Raw genomic sequence first — 23,436 nt, forward strand, 5'->3', positions numbered from 1 at the left:
GGATGTATTTAATTTGAGGGCCAAAAGTGTTTTGTTTTATTGATATGTCTATTTTTTGAATAAAATATAAAAATATTCTTTTGTTTAGTATGTTTTATATATTTGACTTTTTTTTTTTTTTTTTTTTTTTTTTTTTGTTGTTGTTGTTGTTGAGACAGAGTCTCACTTTGTTGCCCAGGCTAGAGTGAGTGCCGTGGCGTCAGCTTAGCTCACAGCAACCTCAAACTCCTGGGCTTAAGCGATCCTACTGCCTCAGCCTCCCGAGTAGCTGGGACTACAGGCATGCGCCACTATGCCCGGCTAATTTTTTCTATATAGATTTTTAGGTGTCCATATAATGTCTTTCTATTTTTAGTAGAGACGGGGTCTCGCTCAGGCTGGTCTCGAACTCCTGACCTTGAGCAATCCACCCGCCTCGGCCTCCCAGAGTGCTAGGATTACAGGCGTGAGCCACCGCGCCCGGCCCTATATTTGACTTTTAAAATAAAATTATAGAGATGATTTTTTACAGTATTCATTGACTTATTATTAGAAAAGATAAGGAAAGGCCAAAGGCCATTCTGACTACTGGGAGATTAACCTGTGATGAAAAATATGTATGAACGTTTCCTGTTCCATGTTCAAAACAAAATAAGGATTTTAGATTTCTAGTTAATATTCAGATTAGTAGAGCTTGTATGCCCATAACACTTTCTGAAGTCTGAATTTTTCTTAGTCATTATTACTGGAGTAGAATAATTATATTTCTTCATTCTTAGTGAACTGAATTCAACCTTTAAAATTTTTAGAATATTATATCATCACTCTGTTGATGTCTTCACGTAATCATAGTTCAGTCCTGGAAATGAAATAAGACCATCTTCCCTATGAAAGAGAAAACTCTCCTACCCCACCACAGTCTGTATTTTGACATAGTAAGACTCCTACATGCTATGTACACACATACCCCTACCTCTAATCACCCATCCTCTGCTGATTCCTACTTATCTTTTTGGGATCCTAACAGTTTGTGTTAACCTCCTTCATTGTGTCTTCTCAGACATCCTCCTCCCTCTGTCATATTTTGGTCATAGCTCTGTGATGGCTCTGCTCAGAAGACTGCACCGGATTGTTTGTCTTCCCACTATTCTTTTTTAGTTCCTTTAGAGATGGAACCTGTTGCATTCATCTTTGTATCCACAGAACCATCCTGTAGATATTTCATAATATATGTGCTCAATTAATGCTTATTGGCCTGAACTAGTTTAGCAGAATGAGAAGACCTAGGGTCATGGATAAAGCTGTGAAATAATGCAGCATTTGTATGAAAAATCCCTCCCAAATTTATAGGCATATTGCTTTTGGAAATAGCATTAATATTGAAACAATTTCTCTTTCATATCTACTAGCAAGATATTAATGTTGAGAAATCTGCCAGTCACCTTAAATCTGAGTCAAAGGAGCCATTAAAGGATTCTGAATTCAGTTCTTTGAAAACCCATAAGAGCTGTGAAGACGATCCAGAGTGGTGGTCCATCCCAGAGGCAAAGGATCTGAAGGAAGAAAATGAGGTAGGAAAACGAAAGATAGTTTTGTGAATATGTAATCAATAAATTCATAAGTGAAGAGAACTGGAATAAAATAGTTCTTTAAACCTCACTGCTTTCAGTATTACAAATTCTCTTTTCAACGGTCACCAAGACCACAGTGGTAGCAAATAGCCGTGATCACAAAAAAGGCATTATCTGGCTTTGATAGGTTGGTGATTATCCCATGGCTTTGGGCAATTTTTAAAAATTATGCCATGTTTAGAACCTAGTATTTAGAAACAGTATTAGCAAAAACGCATTAGGAAAAATGTTTATAACTTTCTAGAGGATGTATTTTTATATTAATCAAATGGTTATATACACATAACCTAGAGTCCTCCCCTTCTCCTACATTTTCTATTTCCCAGAGCAACTATTTCATCTCTTTTAGATGCTGCTCTTGGAATTTACCTCTATGTCTTTCATTAAATAACATGCTTATGTTATTTCCTGATTTTTCAGTTTCAGTATCTATGGATTTCCAACTATGAAAGATGAGGGTTAGTTCTTTCATCCTTTCACCCCCACCACACACAAACATATCCTTTCTGTCCCCTCCCCTACCATCTCACTAATATATTAATAGTATATCAAAATTTCTATTAGATTACCATTCAGTATTTACATTATTATGATTATGCAAATGCAATTCATGGCTTAGCCAAGTAGTATGCCATGACACCTTTTTCTTTCCTGCATAATTTTCTTTCATGTTAATATTTCTTTCTTTTTAAATTAACATACAGTAAAATTGATTTTCTTTTGGTGTAATGTATCAATTTTAATACATGCTTAGATTTCTGTAACTAGTCTGTAACAGTTCTGTAAAAATTCTGTAACCAATACCACAATCAGGATGCAGAACACCTCCATCACCTGAAATAACTGCTTTGTAATCACAGTCTCCCCACATCCCTAACCCCTGGCAACTATTGATCTGTTTTCCGTTAGTCTAGTTTTACTTTTCAGGACTGTCATGTAAGTGGAATCATACAGTATGTAACCTTTTGAGATTGGCTTCTTTCATTCAACATACCTTTGAGATTCATCCAAGTTGTTTTGCATGTATCAATAGTTCATTTTGATTGCTGAATTGTATTTTATTGTATGGATATTTCACAGTTTGTATATCCCTTCACCCATTGAAGGATTTTGGGTTGTTTCCTGTTTGGGGTCATTACGAATAGAGTGGCTATAAATATTCGTGTACAGGCTTTTATGTGAACATAAGCTTCATTTATCTAGGGTAAAAATCCAGGAGTAGGATTGCTGGCTTATGTGGTAGGTGTATGTCAAAGTGTTTTCCAGTGTGGCTGAACCATTTTTCATTCCGACAAACAATGTACAAGTTCCAATTGCTCCATATCCTTCTCAGCGCTTGGTATTGTCGGTAATTTTTATTTTTAGATATTGAAATAGGTGTGTAGTGGTTTCACAGCATGGCTTTAATTTGCATTTCCCTAGAGACTAATTATGTTGAACATCTTCCCATGAGCTTAGTTGCCATCAGTACATATTTCTTTTTTTTTACTTTCTTTTGATTTTTATTTCATATTATGTCAATTCATTATAAAAGCTTTTGGGGGACAATTTTATTTTCCCAAATATGTTCAAATATGAAAGAATCATGTAATTAATTTATTTTCTGGAATGATGAAGACTGCAGAATGTATTTATAATAAGGCAGAGGACCAAGAGTGACAAACAAAGCTGGTCATCTTGTTTACATCTATTTGAATTTTCTCCAAATGTTTGCATTCATTCTTGTTCCATAGACTGTAAAACAGCCATTTGGACTTGTTTAATTCCTCGTATCTTTTAAAATCTTACCTTGGGATACAACCATTGAAAATCTTTGTGGCCCTGATACGTTGTGGTTCTATTAGTATAACCCATCGTGGCAAGAGATTTTATTCCTACACATCAAGTTAGTATTCTGTTAGACAACCCTTTCAATTCTCAAAGAACATCACAAGCTGATTTACTCTTATGTTCACTAGAAAAAAGGATCCAATTTCTTTCTCTTTTCCCTGCCATTTTCTGACTGTTTTACCTAACATTCTCTTTACTCTTTCTGCTTCCTAACACTGTGTATTCTTTAATATATGATCCTTGATCATCTGCCTCTCTCCAACGTATCTTCCCTCTGTGAGCCTGTCTCAGAGCTCAAATTATCCTTTTCTTTTTTTTTTTTTTTTTTATTTCATCTTGTTATGGGGGATACAGAATTGCAGGTTACATACGTTGCTCCTGTACCGCCTTTCCCCCCAAGTCAGAGCTCCAGGCGTGTCTGTTCCCCAGGTCGTGCGCGTTGCACCCATCATGTAGGTATATATCCCTCCCTTCCCCACTCCCTCCTTCCCGAGTCAGCACCTTCAAGCGTTACCATTCCCCAAACGGTGCGCAATGCACTCATTGTGTAGGCATACCCCCATCCCCTCCCCCACCCCCCACCTCAGTCTGATATCCAATTGGTGTCGTTCCCAGATTTATATTTAGGTGGTGATCAGGGAAGTACATATTTCTTGATGAAATGTCTGTTCAAGACTTTTCCCCTTTTTTTGATTGGATTGTTTGTTAATATTGAGCTTTATGAGTTCTTTATATATTCTGGATACTAGTTCTTTGTCAGATATGTGATTTTCAAATATATTCTGCCACTTGTGGCTTGTCTTTTTATTCTCTTAACAGTGTCTTTCATACAGCAAGTTTTTAATTTTGAGAAAATCCAATGTATCCACTTTTTTCTATTATGTACAGTGTTTTCAGTGTAAGACACCTTGAGTTAATTTTAATACAAGGTGTAAGATTTAGCTCAGGATTTATTTTGTTGAATATGTATGCATATGTTCCAATACCATTTGTTGAGGAAACTATCCTATCTCCATTAAATTGCCTTTGAAGACCAAAAATCAGCTGTCCATATTTCTAGACTCTGTATTCTTCTTTGTTGATCTATATATCTGTCCTTTCATCCATACCACACTGTCTTGATTACTATAGCTTTATAGTACCTCTTAAAATCAGGTAGTATGGTTCCTCCTACTTTATATTTCTTTTTCAAAATTATTTTCAATATTTTGGTTCCTTTTTCTTTGTAAATTTTATAATCAGCTTATGCATACCTAGAACTTTGGAGTATTAAATGTATAGATAAATTTGAGAAAAGTTGATATCTTAATCTGTATATATAGCATATTTTTCCATTTACTTAGATTTTCTTTTATTTCTTCAACACAGTGATACAATTTTCAGTATATGGAAACTGTACATGTTCTGTGAGCTTTATACCTAATTATTTATTTTGGGAGCTATTGTAAATGATTTTTTCCTCCAGTTTCATATTTTCAGTGCTCATATATAGAAATTGTTTTTGTGGGTGTGTTTTGACCTTGTATCTTGTGGACTAGCTGACCTCACCTATTAATTCTGGGAGGTGTTTTGTAGATTCCTTTGTGATTTTTCTACATAAAGTTGTCTGCAAACTAATGCAGTTTTATTTCTTCTTTCCCAAACCGTAAGTTTTTATCTTTCTTTCCACCTTGTTATTGCACTGGCTAGGATCTCAAATATGATATTGAACAGGAGTGTGAGAGAGGACTTTCTTGTCCTGCTGAAAGTTTTTATCATGCATGGATGTTGAATTTTGTTAAAGTATTTTTCTGCATATATTAGTATGATTTCTATTTTATTCTACTAGTATGTATTACATTAATTTTCAATTATTGAATTAATCTGGCATTCCTGGTATAAACTCCAAATGGTCATGGAGAATTATTCTTTTTATGTATTGCTGAATTCTATTTGCTAGAATTTTGTTTGAGATTTTTATGTCTGTTTTCATGAGGGATATTGATTGGTCTGTAGATTTCTTGTACTGTTTTGTCTGATTTTTATACCAGGGTAGTGCCTCATAAAAGGAGTCTGGAAGTGTTGTCCCCTCTTCTGTGTTCTAGAAAAGATTATATAGAATTGATTTTATTTCCCTTTTATGGTTTTTATAGATCTTTATTTTCCTGTTTTTTAATTGACAAGTAAAATTGTATATATGTATGCAATGTTTTAATATATGTATACATTGTGTATGTATATGCATTACCTCACATATTTATTTTATTTTATTTTTGGCGAGAACACTTAAAATCTACTCTCAGCAGTTTTGGGGTACACAATATGTTATTAACTGCAGTCAACATAATGTACAGTAGACCTCTTGAACTTATTCCTCTTGTCTTGAAATTTTGAGACCTTTAATCAACATCTCCCTAGTCCCTCTATCCCTTAGCCTCTGGTAACCACCATTTTACTCTCTGTTTCTGTGAGTTCAACTTTTTTAGATTTCACAGGTAAGTGGGATCATGTGTTATTTTTCTGTGCCTGGCTTATTTCATTTAACATAATGTTTTCCAGGCTCATCTATTTTGTTACAAATGACAGGACTTTATTCTTTTTGAAGGCTGAATAGTATTACATTGTGACACATATTTATCCATTCATCTGTTGATGGACGCTTAGGTTGATCCATATTTTGGCTGTTTGTGTGTAACACTGCAGCGAACACGGGAGTGCAGATATATTTTGAGATACTAATTTCATTTCCTTTGGACATACACCCAGTAGTGGGATTATTGGATCATATGGTCATTCAATTTTTAATTCTTCAAGAAACCTCCATACTGTATTCTGTAATAGCTGTGCTAATTTACATCCTCACCAACAGTGTGCAAGGGTTCCCTTTCCTCCAAATCCCTGCCAATACTTATATTTTGTCTTTTTTATGCTAGCCATTCTAACTGATAAAAAGTGATTATCTCCTCGTCGTTTTAATTTGCATCATTCTGATTAGTGATGTTGAGCATTTTTTCATATACCTGTTGGCCATTTGTTTATCTTGTTTTAAGAAAGGTCTATTCATGTCCTTTGGGCATTTTTAAAATCAGGTTATTTGTTTTCTTACAATTGAGTTGAGTTCCTTTGGAGATTAACACCTTATCAGATGTATGGTTTGCAAATATTCTCCCATTCTTTAGGTTGTTTCTTTACTCTGTTGATTGCTTCCTTTGCCAAGAAGCCTTTTAGATGGAGGTAATCCCATATGTCTATTTTTGCTTTTGTTGCCTGTGCTTTTGGGGTCATATCCAAAACATCATTGCCCAGACCAATGTCATGGAGCTTTCCCCCTATGTTTTATTCTAGTTATTTTACAGTTTTTAGTCTTACATTTAAGTCTTTAATGCATTTGAGTTGATTCTTGCATATGGTATAAGATAAGGGTCTAATTTCATTCTTCTTCATGTAGATATCCAGTTGTCCCAGTACCATTTTTTGAAGGGACTGCTTTCTCCATTGTATGTTCTTGGCATCTTTGTTGAAAATCAATTGACTGTAAATGTGTGGATTTATTTCTGGGTTCCTTATTCTGTTCCATTGGTCTCTGTGTCTGTTTTTATGCCAGTACCATGCTCCATGTTTAAGCTATTTTAGGTTCTGTGCCTTTCCATATAAATTTTGGAATAAGTTTGTCTATGTCCACGAAAATACCTTGCTGAGATTTTGATAGGAATTGCATTAAATTATTTGATACATTTTAGGGGAGATCTTTATTATGTCGTCTTCTGATACATGAACATTGTATATCTCTCCATTTATTTAGTTCTTTTTCTTACCTCAGCATTTAAAATTTTTCAGTATATAGGTTCTGCACATGTTTTACTAAGTGTATACCTAAAGTTATTTGGTGTGATTATAAATAATGTTTTTAATATCAGTTTCTGCATGTTCATTGCTTGTATATAGAAATGCAATTGATTTTTGGGTATGTGTGTCAATCTTATATACTATGATCTTTCTCACTTAGGAGATTTTCTTGTAGATTCCTTGGGATTTTCTACATACACAATCATGTCATCTACAAATATGGTCAGTTTTATTTTTTTCTTTCTGATCTACATGCCTTTTATTTCTGTTTCTTGCCTTATTGCAATTGGCTAGAACTTCTAGGACTATATTGAACACAAATGGTGAGAGACAAACTTGTCCTTATCTTGGGGGGAAAGCATTAAGTATAATGTTAGTTCTAATTTTTGTATAGATGTTTTCATTAAATTGAAGTAATTCCCCCCATTTCTATTTTTCTGAAAGTTTTTCTCACAAATTGGTGTTTATTTTGTCAAATACTTTTTCATCAGTTGATAAAATCATTTTTTCTTTGGATCATTCATATGGTGGATTACATTGATTTGAGTTTCAAATTTTAAAACAGTCTCACATATATAAAATAAACACCACTTGGTCGTGGTATGTAATTCTTTTATGTTGTTGAATTTGGTTTGCCAATATTTTGTTGAGGGTTTTTCCCTCTAAGTTCATGACAGATATTGGTCTGTAGTTTTCTTTCTTTGTTGTTGTATCCTTTAATATCAGGGTGGTACTGACTTTATAAAATGAATCGGGAAGTGTTCCTTTTCTATTTTGGAGGAGAGATTATGTAAAATCAGGTTTTTTTTTTTGGGAATTAATCCCTCAATTCCATAAATATTTGGTAGATTACTTTAGTAAAACTGTCTGGGCCTGGGATTTTTTTTTTTCCCAGGAGAATTTAAACTACAAAGTCAATTGCTTTAATAGATACAATATTATTCAAATTCACTATTTCATCTTAGGTTAGTTTGAGTATTTTGTGGGTTTTGAGGAATTAGTTCATATTATTTAAGTTACTGAATGATGAATTGGTTCATTTCACCTAAGTTGTCAATTCTATGTATGTAGAATTATATACATTAATAGTATTTCCTTATAATCCTTTTATTATCTGCAGGTCTGAAGTGATAACCTCTTCTTTCATTCCTAGTGTTCACAATTTGTCTTCTGTCAGTCTTACCAGAGATTTATCAATTTTATTGACTTCTACCTCCTCACCCTGCAAATAAGTGTTTGATGTCATTGATTTTACCTGTTGTCTTTCTGTTTTCAAATTCATTGATTTCTTCTCTTTATTCTTTTACTTTTTCTAATTTTTCAAACTGGAAACTTAGATTATTGATTTGAGACCGTTTTTTTTTTTTTTTTTTTTTCTTTTTCCCCGTAGAAGTTTGTCCTATGAAAGACCTTTCTTCTTTTCTAATATAAGCATTTCAGGCCACAAGTCTCTACATATCACCTTAGCTGCATCTCACAAATTTGAATGATTGTATTGTCATTCAGTTCAAATATTTTTCTAATTTATTTTGAGATACCATCCTTCACTCATGGATTATTTAGAAGTACGTTGTGTAATTTCCAAGTATTTGGAGATTTTCATGTTAACTTTCTGTTATTTATTTACAGTTTAATATGGTCTTAGAACATACTTTCAGTCTTTAAATTTGTTAAAGTTTGTTTTGTCAACACAGGGTATGGTCTAGCCAGGTAAATGTCAATGTGTTTTTGAAAAAAATGTGTATTCTGCTGTTGGGTGAAGTGTTCTGTAAATGTCAGATCCAGTTGATTGGGGGTATCATTTAGTTCTTCTATATCTTTGCTATCTACTAATTTTATAGATTACTGAGAAGAATGTTGAGGTTTCTACCTATAATCTTAGATTTTGTCTATTTGTCCTTTCTGTCAGTTTTTCTTTGTATATTTTGAAGCTCTATCCTTAGGTCTCATCCATTTAGGATTATTATCTTTTCTTGGTGAATTGACCCTTTTATCATTATGAAAATGTCTTTCTTTATCTGTAGTTACTTTTTTTGCTCTGAAGGCTACTTTTTTCCCCACTGACGCCTATATTATCTGATATCAATATAGCCATTCCAGCTTTCTTTTTTCTTTTTTTTTTTTGTTCTAGTGTTTGCATGGTATATCTTTGTCCATCCTTTTAGTTCTAGCCTACTTATATCATTATATTTGAAGTAATTTTCTTGAGATAGCATATGGTTTGGTTATTTTTTAAACCATCCTGACAATCTGAATTTTAATTAGTGTGTTTAGACCATTTACATTTAATGTGATATATTTTGATTTTAAATCTACCATTTTATTATTTTATTTGTTCCCCTTATTTTCATTCCTCTGTTTCCAATTTCCTGTCTTGTTTTAGGTTATTTGAGCATTTTTAGTATTCCATTTTAATTTATCTATTTTTATTATATCTATTTCCATAGCTTTTTTGGTGGTTGCTCTAGGAATTACAATATACATTCTTGACTTCTTACCGGAGACTTAATCAGTATTTTATCACTTTGAGTGGAATGTTGATATCTTACCACCATATAGGTCTTTTACCCCTTTCTGCCTCCTTTATACTATCCATGTCTATTTTATTACATCTACTGATATTAAAAATTTATGGTGTTGTATTTTTTGCTTTCCACCTTTTGACACATTCTATTATAAAAAAAATCCAATAGGAGAAGAATAGACTATTAAATTTAAGCAAATATTTATCATTTCTGTTGCTCTTCCTTTTTCTGATGTTCCAGGTTTCCTTTTGATATCATCTTCTTTCTGTCCAAAGAACTTCGTTTGGCACAGGTCTGTAGATAATGAATTCTCTTAGTTCTTCATTGAAAATGTATTTATTTCTTCATTCTTAAAGGATATGTTTGCTGGACATAGAAATCTGTGTTGCCAGTTCTTTTCTTTTAGCACTTTAACAATTTCATTCCATTTCTTTTAGGCCTTAATGGTTTCTGATGCAAAAATTTACAGTAATTGAAATTGTTCTACCTCTATAAATAATGTGTTATTTTTCTCTGGCTACATTCAAGGTAGTTTCTTTGTCTTTAGGTTTCAGCAGGTTGATTATAACCTGTCTAGGCATGGATTTCTTTGGATTTATCTTGTTTGGAGTTTGCTAAACTTCTTGAATCTGTAGCTTTATAACTTTCACTAAATTTGGGATTTTCAGCCATATTTCTTGAAATTATTTTTCTGCGCTGCATTCTTTTTATTCTCCTTCTGAGACTTCGATGACACAAATGTTACATATTTTTCTTATTATTCCACAAGTCCCTGACACTCTGTTTTGATTTTTTTGTTTGTTTGCTTTTTGGGGTCTTTTCCGGTCTTTACTTCTCTGTTGTTTAGATAATTTCTCTGACTCTGTTTTCAAGTTCATGCATGCTTTCATTTCTGTTTTACTGTTGAAAAGAGGGCCAGGAATCTATCTATTCAACATAAAAAGCTTCACTTAATTTTTAAATAATTTTTACTATGCTTGTTCCACCCTCAGTTTTACCCTGCAGAATATCCCTCTGGTCCTTCCAGAAAACTATCTGCTCTTCTTGCAGGTAGAAGAAGTATAGTTGCCTGAGTCCTTGGAATAGGGGAAGGTATCTGGAGATCTAACTCCTGTTCACACAGACTTTCAACCAGTGTTCTTGTTTTCGTTCCCATTTATCCCCTCACTTCCTTAAACCTTGTAGTACCAATTTCTGAGTTTTCAAGATATGTATGGTATAAATTTGGGTTGCTTTTCAGTTTTTCACACTACTGGCTCAGGATTCCACTTTCTCAGAACTGCTTAATCAGTTGTCACTTGTCTGCTTTCCTGTATCCAAAATGTAGATGGTGCTTTCTCCTCTTCTGTTCTCTTTGACCATGAAGTATATACCTTAAATCTCTTTATTTCTATGTTGGTGACATTTCAGGAGGCAAAGAGTAATAAATTCTGTATTCAAATTGCCAGCAGTACCTGGAGTCAGGAAAAAATTCTAAACCTAAATTTTAAAACATGCTCATATAGGAACTGTAAATTATTGTTTTTCTCTGTATTCTGATACATCATAGGATGATATCCCCACTGGAATGCCATGCCTGGAGTCAGTGACCATAGGTGATGATATTTGGGATGAGAACTGGTTACCTCTGCAGGCTAAGATGGGAAACAGAGATGATGCTGCCTCCCATCTATTTACCTCAAGGCTTGGTGGAAAGAAACAGTATCCATCATGTGAAGAAATGCCACAGAAGGTTGGAACCTTGGAAAATAGAAAGCAAATCACTACTGATCAAAGGAAATTTAAATTTAATTGTTCAGGCCTCAGGAAAGCTATCATTCTAGAATTCAAAAGGACTTATCAGAGCATAATTAAAAGAATAAATGATTTTTTAAATTGGTAGTGGTAGGTAGGGGGACAGAGGATTCTGCAGAGGAATAAACCATGGGCTTATTGAACATACCTGGCTTTTCAATCATTATGATTTTTATCTTATCGTTGGCCCCTAGTCAAGCCCTAAGGATCTATAAATAAACTAAAGAAACTATTTTCTCTAATTTTATTTTTGTTGTATTAGCCTTATATATAACCTCTGGATTTCTGCAGACAGATATTTGCTAAGTTGGGCCCAATTATATATATTTAAAATTTATTTTCCACAGTTGTAAGAAAGAAATATCTGAAGTTGCTCCGTAGTATTTGTGTTGTTTAAACACTGCATGATTATGGAAATCATCTAACCATGAAAAAAGTATTAAAGAAAATACTACAAGAGAGTTGTATTTATTTTTGAGATCCAGGTGTTTAAAGAAGTTCAAGATGTTGGGTATGGACCAATAAAACAAGGAGGAAAATCACACCTATATAGAAAGTTAATACCTTTTCTTGTTTAATATGCATTGCCTCCTTGCCTTTACCTTGCCCAAGTTATCCTCTTTTAGGACCATGTGGCACCATATTTCACATTATTGATGTAGTTTTTTTCTTCATAGGATTGGTGTTTTTCTACATCCAAAGATATATGGGATGATTCATGGCAGCTTTCAGGCCCTGTGAATGGAATGAAAGTAGAAGTTCAAAAACCAGAAGGACTGGGTGCTCAGGAAAAACATACTGGCACAACTGGGATTCAAAAGGTAAATATCTAATGAATGTTATTGTGACAGGTTTGCATGAGAAAGTACTTTCATTTTTAGAAAGTAAAATTGTGGTTAATAACTCTTAGCAGTTGGTAGAACACATATACATAAAATATGTGTTGATTTTAAATTATTTCAATTAACTTAATATAGTTATTCATCTCTTCAGAAGAAAAACCTGATCCTAGAATTAAAAGAATAAGTCTCTATGTTAGGGAAAGAAAAAGTTGGTATTTTCCTATAACTTAGCCATAAATGTTAAGCTCTATATCTGTCCTATAATCTAGACCCATTTATTTTAACATTGCCTTGGCCGAAAGCAGTAACCTTGGCACAAAATCCTTTTTTTCCCCATGTTTCTCAAATATAGTATAAGCATCCTGAAAACAACAGGACAATTTGTGTGAATCATGAAATTTGGCTACCAGGCCTCTTTACTTTTATGAGTTTCATTGAAAATAAAGACCTTAAGTCTAGAAGACTTGTGGAAAAGCAGATTTGGGGAATGTGAATCTTCTAAGTGATACATTTCCTTGCCAATATGGTTACTTTGTGTGACAGCAATGATAAAGTCATTCTGGATTACATACAACAGTTGGTTCCAGAAATGTAGTTTCCTTAAGAGCATAGATTTAGTTTTAGGCTATAATAGGATGTTATATTTTGTTTCTCATGTAGCTTTTTAAAAAATAACAGCTTTATTGAAATATAATTCATATAATATTATAATCCACTATTTAAAGTGTGTAATTCAATGTTTTTCATGTACACAGAGTTGTGCAAAAATGACTATAATCTAGTTTAGAACATTTTTATCACCCCCTCAAAAAAAACCTCATACTCATTAGCAGTAAAACCCTTTCCTCATCCTCCCACAGCCTTAGGCAACTACTAATCTGCTTTCTAAATCTACAGATTTGCCTATTCTTAAATGTTATACAGTATATATGGTCTTTTGTGATTGTCTTCTTTCACCTAGAATAATGTTTTGTGGCATGAATCAGTACTTTCTTCCTTTTCAGGGCTAAACAATATTACATTGTATAATATACCACATTTTGCTGGGTCATACGGTAACTCTATTTTTAACATTGTGTGGAACTGCCATACTGTTTTCCAAAGTGGTCATATCATTTTACGTTCCCACCAGCAAGTAAGAGGGTTCTAATTTCTCCGTATCACTTATTATCTTTCCTTTTGGTTATAGCCATGCCTAGTAGGTATGAAAGGTGTGTCATTATGGTTTTGATTTGCATATTTCTGATGGCCACTGATTTGAGCATCTTTTCATGTGTTTATTGGTCATTTGTTTATCTTCTTTGGCAAAATATCTATTCAGATTTTTTGCCCATTTTTAAGTTATGCATCTTTTTAATATTCAGATATAATAAAATATTATATTACAAGTCCCTTATCAAATATATTTTCAAATTTTTCTATTCTGTTGGTTGTCTTTTTACTTTCTTTTCTTTTTTTTTTTTTATTTCAGCTTATTATGGGGGTACAAAAGTTCAGGTTATATATATTACCCATGCCCCCCCATCCCCCCTGAGTCAGAACTTCAAGCGTGTCCATTCCCCAGACAGTGCGTATCACACTCATCATGTAGGTCTTTTCACTTTCTTGATGGTGTTCTTTGCAGGACAAAAGTAGTTTTTTGGTTTTTTTTTTTTAAATTAAATCCAATTTTTTTCTTTCGTTACTTGAGCTCTTGGTATCATGTCTAATAAACCATTGCCTGATCCAAGGTTAAAAAGATTTACACCTATGTTTTTTCTAAGAGTTTTAGCTCTTAAATTTAGGTCATTGATCCATTTTGAGTTAAATTTTTTTTTTTTTTTTTTTTTTAATGGTACAAGATAGGAGGTCCGACTTCATTCTTTTGCATGTGGACATTCAGTTGTCCTGGCACTATTTGTTGAAAAGATAATTTCCCCATGAATTGTCTTGGCACCCTTATTGAAAATCAATTGAGTATAAATGGTCCGGTTTATTTCTGGACTCCTAATTCTATTTTCTGTATGTCTGTCCCTACACCGGTGCCACATTGTCTTGATTACTATAGTTTTTTAATAAATTTTGAAATCATGAAGTATGAGTTTAAACTTTTATGTAGTTTTATAATATTACTTTATACTCCATAAAGAGTATTTATTTACAAAGGTAAAATAATTCTTTACTGTGTCATAATGCACCTCTTAGGGTATATTTTCTTTTTCTACCCCTATTCTAAAACAACAGAGTACTTACCATACAGGTTGACTATCCCTTATCTGAAATGCTTGGGACCAGAAGTCTTTCAGATTTCAGATTTTTGGGATCTTGGAATATTTGCATACACATAAGGAGATGTCTTGGGTCTAAATGTGAAATTCATTTATGTTTCATATACACCTTATACAGGTAGCCTGAAGGTAATTTTATATAATATTTTAAATAATTTTGTGCATGAAACAGTTTCGACTGTGTTTTGACTGCAGCCTGTCACATAAGGTCAGGTGTGGAATCTTCTACGTTGTGGCATCATGTCAGTGCTCAAAAAGTTTTCGATTTTGGAGCATTGCAGATTTTGGAATTTTGGATTGGGGTGCTCAACTGTGTTTCAGTTTGAAAATAAAACTAAGTATTTAAATCTATTAAGTCATTTGACTTTTAAATCATTAGCCTGTTTCATAGATTTCATTATGACATATTTCATAAATTTAAATTGTATCATTTATGGTCTTAGATTGAAGTTCTAGTCTCTGGCAAGATTGAATTCAATGTGATTTTGATGGCTGCTGAAGATTCTGTCTTAGATTAACTGTATATACTTTTAAAAATATTGAGAAGACTTTGAAGTTTGTGTTTCAGGCCCTTTTTTTTCAGCTTATTATGGGGGTACAAAAGTTTAGGTTATGTATATTGCCCATGCCCCACCACCCCCCAGGTCAGAACTTCAAGCATGTCCATTCCCCAGACAGTGTGCATCGCACTCATTATGTAGGTATACACCCCTCCTCTCCTCCCACACCCCCACCCCCCACATCTGCCCGACACCCAATTGGTGTTATTCCCAGATGCGCACTTAGGTGATGATCAGGGAAACCAATTTGCTGATGAGTACATGTGGTGCTTATTTTTCCATTCTTGGGATACTTCACTTAATAGAATGGGTTCCACCTCTTTCCAGGAGAACATAAGAGATTCTATATCACCGTTATTTCTTATAGCTGAGTAATACTCCATGGTATACATATACCACATTTTACTAATCCGCTCATGAATTGATGGGCATTTGGGTTGTTTCCACATCTTTGCAATTGTGAATTGTGCTGCTATAAACATTTGGGTGCAGGTGTCTTTTTTATAGAATGACTTTTGTTCTTTTGGGTAGATGCCCAATAATGGGATTGCTGGATCGAATGGTAGGTCTACTTGAATCTGTTTAAGGTATCTCCATATTGCTTTCCACAGGGGTTGCACTAGTTTGCAGTCCCACCAGCAGTGTATGAGTGTTCCTGTCTCTCCGCATCCATGCCAACATGTATTGTTTTGGGACTTTTTGATAAAGGCCATTCTCACTGGAGTTAAGTGGTATCTCATTGTGGTTTTGATTTGCATTTCCCTGTTTCAGGCCCTTGTATGTTTACATTGAGCTTATGTAGACATATGTTTTTGTAGCATTAACTACTTAGCACTAGTTCCAGAGACTATGGCTGAATATGAATACATTTCAGTATGAAATATATATAGTAATAGTTAAATATAGAAAAACTATCATCAGTTGCTTGTACTGCCAAGTAGAGTACTAGACTATAAGTAGAAAAACTTTATTTCAGTATGAAATATATATAGTAATAGTTAAATATAGAAAAACTATCATCAGTTGCTTGTACTGCCAAGTAGAGTACTAGACTATAAGTAGAAAAACTTGGATTCTTGTTTTCTTATGAGCAACTCCATTTATAGCCACAGAATAAGGTTTACTTACTCTGAGTGTGCATGGGAAGTTAAAGATTGAATGTTGGAGTGATATTTGGAAAAGGAAGAGGATAATAGGAAGAAAAGGGCACTCCTCTGGAGGCCTACTTCTTGTAAGGCAGGAGATACAAAATGAAGATACTCTACTTTTAATCTTGAGAAACAGGAATCAAATAGCATCTCTAAAGTGAAGTAAAAATCAAGGGACTAGAAATCTTCCTTTAAAAGGAAAAGGAAAATGTAGTGATAGATCAGTAATAAATATCTGTAATGACAAAGGACACCTATAGTTAAGATTGGGTTTTCTCATCTCTATCGCTGGTTCTGACATTTTATTGTACCTATAGTGAAACTAAATATGTTCGTGAACAGGTACCCTTTCTTTATATCCTCTTTTTACTTATGGCAGTGATGACTTAGGGCTCTAAAACGAGAATATGAGAAACATTTTTTTAGGTAAGGAACCACAGGCTTACACTAACTCTGAATTATTACATTGGCAGACATAACTCAGGCATTTTTGTTTCTGCCTGGCATTAATGGGAATACTTACAGCTTGTTAGAATACAAGTAAGTAAGAGATTATAATAGGCATTTTATGTAAAGTTTAAACCAGGAAACTACAGGGCAGGTACTTCAAAACTTACCAGTTGATACCAGCTTCTACCTTGCCGCTTTTCTTTAACAGTACAAGGACCATCCCTTTGTTTGAATGTACTTCTCGAATAACAGTACAGTATTCAGTAAGTACCAGACACAGTTCTAAGGCCTTTTATGTATATTAACGCATTTAATCCTTACAGCAATCCTGTGAGGTAAGTATTATTATTTTCCTGATTTAACACATGGCAGAAGTGAGTCACAGAGAAAGTAAGTGATTAGCCTTCATACATTTTAAGATCTGATTTTGTCCAATGTTTATAATGTTAGAGTGGAGAGGGTTAGTCGGATTCAAGTTACTACGCCATGACTGGAACTGGAAGTCTTACTACCACACATTATTTTTGATAGCTATACATATCTTTGAATCAAGAAATCACAGGGTTTATCCATCTCTGATTCTAATGTATTTGTAGTAACTGCATTTCTGTTCAAATAAATGTGTTCTGAGCCTTTCAGTTGATAAAGTTAATTTGCCCATTGGTCCATAAGAAGTTATAAACTTCATGATAATTAGGAGCCCCATCTCTGGAGTCAAATTCCTGGTTTAGTACTTGGCTTTTACTATTTAATATCTCTGTGACCTTTGTAAGTTGGTAATAAAGATATTATTAATTACTGACATTTCTTCAATACTTACCATTTGCCTGCCACTGTTCTAAGCACTTTATATACATCTAACTGTTACCTCATTTAATCTTCACCATCTTAAGAGGTGCTACTATCCCCATTTTTAAAAGAGAAAAATTTTTTTTTCTTTCTTTATTTATTTATTTTATTTATTTATTTTTTATTTTATTTTATCTTGTTATGGGGGATACAGAATTGCAGGTTACATATGTTGCTCCTGTACCGCCTAAAAGAGAAAATTGACACAGAAATTAAGTAACTTGCCCAAGGCCTTCCAATAAGTAGGTTGTTGGGTATAGTAAGTGAAATGAAGCTCTTAGTATATTGCCTGGGATATAGTAAGCAATCAGTAGCTGATAGAAGTAGTAATAATGGTAGTAGTAATGGCAATATTATTAATATGGTTAATATGGGCTTGGAAATCACGTTGAAGTTGAAAAAAATTCATAATTTTTGTTATTGAGGAACTGTAACAATTTGGAGATAGGCCTGGATGTCAAAAATGGGCAATTCTGTAATTTTTCCAAAATGGAGAATAAGTTGGATTATATAAAATCAGACTCAAGGTTCTAGGATTGATTACTATAGATGTCACTTATGGAAATTTAGAAGAGGAAGCAGTGATTACAATTTCTGACTTTGGAGGGTATTCACTAAGAATAAATGTCAATACTATCATTACTTTCTTTGAAAATTACTGGGTTCATGTGTTAGGGGAATGTGTAGTATATCCTATGTACTTGGATTTAAGTAAGCATTTGAAAATGTTACCCATTATTTCCTTGTAGAACAGAGTAGATGAAAGGAGTTAAGTAAAGGAGCTATTTGACCGTATGTAAAGGGTATGACTAATGGATTGGCATCAACTTAAATGGCTATTTCTAGTAGAAGGAAAAATGCTCTGTTCTCAACCATATCCTTTCACTGTTTTGTCAGTTTCTTGTTTGAAATTACAGAAGTTCAACCAGCAAAAACTATCAGGGATGTGAAGCTGGGAGGAATCATCCATCTGTTAATATCTTGGATGGGAGCTTTCCTATTACCCTTCAACTAGTCATTCCATCCATTACCATGTTAATGGTGATTCTGATTCATGATACAGTTATTTTATTTTGTTATTTTATTTTATTATTTGTGGAGACAGGGTCTCACTTGGTTGCCCAGGCAAGAGTGCAGTGGTGTCATCATAGCTCACTGCAAACTTCACACGCCTGGGCTCAAGCCTCCTCAGCCTCAGCTCCTCAGCTCCTGCCTCAGCCTCCCAAGTAGCTGGGACTACAGGAGCACACTATAGCACCTGGCTAATGTTTCTAGGTTTTGTAGAGACAGGGTCTTGCTCTTGCTCAGGCTGGTCTTGAACTCCTGACCTTAAACAATCCTCCTGCCTTGGCCTCCCAAAGTGCTAGGATTACAGGCATGAGCTACCGCACCCAGCCTATACAGTCATTTTATATATGCATGTGTATGTATGAGTATGTATATGTCCAAATGCATGTTATATACATGTATATATTATATAGTCATTTACTTATATATATAAAACAATCATATATAAATATTACATATGTAACATTTTCTGTTAAATTGTGTCTTATTTATTCATTTTATTGCTTTGGTCTGTCTTCCAATTTAATTAACTGAGGTTTTGCACTTGAATTTACAGAAGTGAAAGCTAACTGAACAACTGTAAGAAGGGAGCAGCATATAGCTCAGGATGAGTACAAAATGTGTTCTTGTCTCCTCCAAAAAATGTCAGTGCAATCTTAGAGTTCAGTAAATGATGAGCTTAGTAGTCTTGTTTTCCTTTACATCCACTGAGAGTATTGCATTTCTTTCTGGGAAATGCACATTGCAGATACTGGAATAAGTTAAAACTTGTTTACTGGAAATAATCCATCCTTTCTTCTTCCTTGTCACCAAGAAAGAAGTGTCTGTATTCTTTTCCTATGCTTAGGATTCAGTCCTCTCCTTCCCTCTGTATCTTCAACCTCTTTTCTACTGGCTTATTCTCATAAGTATTTTAAAGTGTTTATGTACCTTCCATCTGAACAAAATTTTTTTTAATTTCATCTTATTATGGGGGATACATAATTTCAGGTTACATACGTTGCCCATGTACCGCCTGTCCCCCCAAGTCAAAGCTCCAGGCATGTCCGTTCCCCAGACAGTGCGCATTGCACTCATCATGTAGGTATGTACCCATCCTCTCCTCGCACCCCCCCTCCCCGAGTCAGCACCTTCAAGCCTGACCATTCCCCAAACGGTGCGCAATGCACTCTTCATGTAGGCATACACCCATCCCCTCCCCCACCCCCCACCTCAGTCTGATATCCGATTGGTATCATTCCCAGATATGAGTTTAGGTGATGATCAGGGAAACCAATTTTCTGGTGAGTACATGTGATGCTTGTTTTTCCATTCTTGGGATACTTCACTTAATATAATGGGTTCCAACTTTCTCCAGGAGAACCATAGAGATGTCATATCTCCATTATTTCTTATAGCTGAGTAATATTCCATGATATACATATACCACAGTTTACTAATCCATTCATGTATTGATGGGCATTTGGGTTGTTTCCACATCTTTGCAATTGTGAATTGTGCTGCTATAAACATGCGGGTACATGTGTCTTTGTTATAGAATGACCTTTGTTCCTTTGGGTATATGCCCAATAATGGGATTGCTGGATCAATGGTAAGTCTACTTGAATCTGTTTAAGGTATCTCCATAATGCTTTCCACAGGGGTTGCACTAGTTTGCAGTCCCACCAGCAGTGTATGAGTGTTCCTGTCTCTCCACATCCATGCCAACATGTGTTGTTTTGGGATTTTTTGATAAAGGCCATTCTCACTGGAGTTAAGTGGTATCTCATTGTGGTTTTGATGTGCATTTCCCTAATGATTAGGGATGTTGAGCATTTTTTCATATGTTTGTTAGCCATTCTTATCTTTAATCCCATATCCCTATCTAGCTACCACCTTTATTTCTCATCCCCTATGCAAGCAAACTTTTTTTGCCTTTAAAAATTATTATAGAAGTACTACATATGCAGGATTAAAAAATTCAAATAGAGGCCAGGTGCAGTGGCTCACACCTAATCCCACCTTGGGAGGCTGAGATGGGAGGATCACTTGAGGCCAGGAGTTCAAGACCAGCCTGGGCAACATAGCAGGACCCTGTCTCTACAAAAATTTTTTTTTTTTTTTTGCGTGTGTGTGTGTGTGTGTAAATATAGTGATGTACACATGTGTCTATGAGAATATTAGGTTGAATCACATGAAATTTTCATTTGTTTATTTACATTGTGCAAAAAATAGCACAAACTGTCATGATATGTCTCTTAATAAATATACCTTGAATGTCATGGACGAAGTCACAGGTTAACTTCCACACACAATTTAGTAGTTATTTTTATGTTAGTAGACAGCATCATAATTCCATAGTACAAATAATAAAGGGTACTGATTTTTTTCAGAAAAGCATCATTTTAAAATTCAAACACCATAAGCTAAAACAATTTATGTGTGTATGTCAGGTATACCTCAGAGATATTGCAGGTTTGGTTCCAGAACACCACAACAGAGCAAATATCACAATAAAGCAAATATTGCAATAACGTGAGTCACACGAAGTTTTTGGTTTCCCAATGTGTATGAAAGTTGTGTTTATATTACGTTGTAGTCTATTAAGTATGTAATAGCATTTTGTCTAAAAAACAATGTACACATCTTGATTTTAAAATACTTTCTTGCTAAAAAATGCTAAGGATCATCTGAGCCTTTAGTGTGAGTTGGAGTCTTTTGCTGGTGGAGAGTCTTGCTTTGATGTTGATGGCTGCTGACTGATCAGGGTGGTTGCCAAATCTTGGGGTAACTGTGGCAAAAAAATTTTAAAATTAGCCGGGCATGGTGGCATGTGCCTGTAGTACCAGCTACTCCAGAGGCTGAGGTGGAAGGATTGCTTGGGCCTAGGAGTTCAAGGCTACATGCAGTGAGCTATGACTGCATCACTGTACCCTAGCCTGGGTGACAGAGCGAGACCCCCATCTCTTTAAAAAAAAATTCAAATAGTTCAGAAAGTTATAGAAAAAATAAAGATTTCCCTGCCTCTTACACTCCCGATGCTACTCCACCATAAGCAGTTTCTTGTGTATCCTTTCAGAAACTAAACATGTATGCAAAAACTTAATATACATACTATTCAATCCCTTTCCACATCAGTACATATAAACCTACTTCATTTCTTTAAACTCCTACAAAGTACAGATATGCCACAATTTACTTAAATGGGCTTACTGATGAACATCTGTTCCTATGATTTTGTGTGATTATAGACAGTACTACAGCGAATATCCTTCAAGTTGCAATCTAGGAGTAGATCTATCCTTCTAGTCATCATATAGGAGTAAATGTTGCCAAATTAAGTTTCAACCTTATTTTACCTAATTTCTCAGCAATATTTGACATTGTTGACCCTGCATTCCTTCTTGAAACATGATCTTCCTTTGGCTTTTGTGATACCATGATCTTTTTCTTCCTGTCTCTCACGATAATTTCTATGCTTGCTTCCTGTGGTGTTCCCTGGAATTCTGTCCTATGCTTTTTTCTTACTCCTTGTCATATGTTTTCATTTATCTTATGTACATAACTAGATAAACATATGATAACCCTATATTTAACATTTTAAGGAACTGCCAGACTATTTTCCAAAATATCTGCACCATTTTATAATCCTACCAGCAATTTAAGAACACTCTAATTTGTCTACTGCAACACTTCTTGTCCTTGCCAATACTTGTAATTATCTGTATTTTTATTATAGCCGTTCTAGTGGATGTAGAGTGATTTTCAGCAGTGCTTTTGATAGCATTTGTTCATGTTTCTTGAAACCAACCTCTGGCTCCATCATGGTATATTACTAAGCAACTATGAGGGAGTCAATCATTGATAACTACAAAGGGATAAATCTTGTAGAGCAGTGTTCCACAAACTATTGTATAACATGCATACAAATCACCTGGGATTCTTATTAAAATGAAGATTCTGATTTAGCGGATCTGGGGTAGGGACCAAAACGCTTCATGTCCAGCAAGCTTCCAGATGATGCTGATGCTACTGATCAGTGAACAATATTTTGAGTAGCAAGACTCTGGATTACTGTTGGAATAAGAGAGTCTTATTTTTCAATTAGTTGCTTAAATTGACTTCAGGGGCTTCTTTCAAAATGTCATACAAATTTAGAAGACATTCACCTATGTTCTTTTTTTTTCAGAGTGAAAAGCTATCCGAAAGAAAAAAGATACAGCTTTTTAAAATGTTTCTGATTTTTAATGTCGATTAAACAGGGCATAGTGTAAAACCACTGGTCCAGAAGTTGTATAATCCAGGGCCCAGTCTCTACCACTGACTAAACTTGCAAGTTTGACAAGTTACCTTTTGGGGTCACAGTTTGCCCGTCTGCAAAGGCCGATTTGAAATAGTGATCTTTCTAGCTTTAAAAGTTTGATATTAATAAATATTTATTTACTTAATTATCATTGCAGCTTTATTGAAAGAACACACTGATGTTCAGCCTTATTTTAAATGAGGATAAACTTAAAAGGTAGCTAAACCACGTGTGAGTTGCATAAACCAAACAAAAATTTGAATCCAGGTCTTTGGCTTCCTAAAATAACATTGTATGGCCCAGTATAGCTACAGAATTTTATTTCTACTACCAGAAAAGGTACACACAGCCGTTTGTATATTCTATAATTACATAAGCCACATTCA

General features: G+C 34.4%; 1 protein-coding gene across 3 annotated transcripts in view; it reads left to right on the plus strand.

Annotated features, from left to right (window-relative positions):
* The window catches only part of TDRD5 (tudor domain containing 5), an 86,009-nt gene that overhangs the window by 52,758 nt on the left and 9,815 nt on the right, over positions 1–23,436 (plus strand). For 2 of the 3 annotated variants that reach the window (XM_069478403.1, XM_069478404.1), the window contains 2 exons: positions 11,340–11,522; positions 12,262–12,405. In XM_069478403.1, the coding sequence (XP_069334504.1) occupies positions 11,340–11,522; positions 12,262–12,405 (327 nt within the window). Of the gene's footprint in view, positions 1–1,388; positions 1,551–11,339; positions 11,523–12,261; positions 12,406–23,436 lie in introns of all 3 variants that reach the window. The other variant, XM_069478402.1, reaches the window with a different exon arrangement.

Source organism: Eulemur rufifrons, chromosome 8, assembly GCF_041146395.1.
Source record: "Eulemur rufifrons isolate Redbay chromosome 8, OSU_ERuf_1, whole genome shotgun sequence".
NCBI lineage: Eukaryota > Metazoa > Chordata > Mammalia > Primates > Lemuridae > Eulemur > Eulemur rufifrons.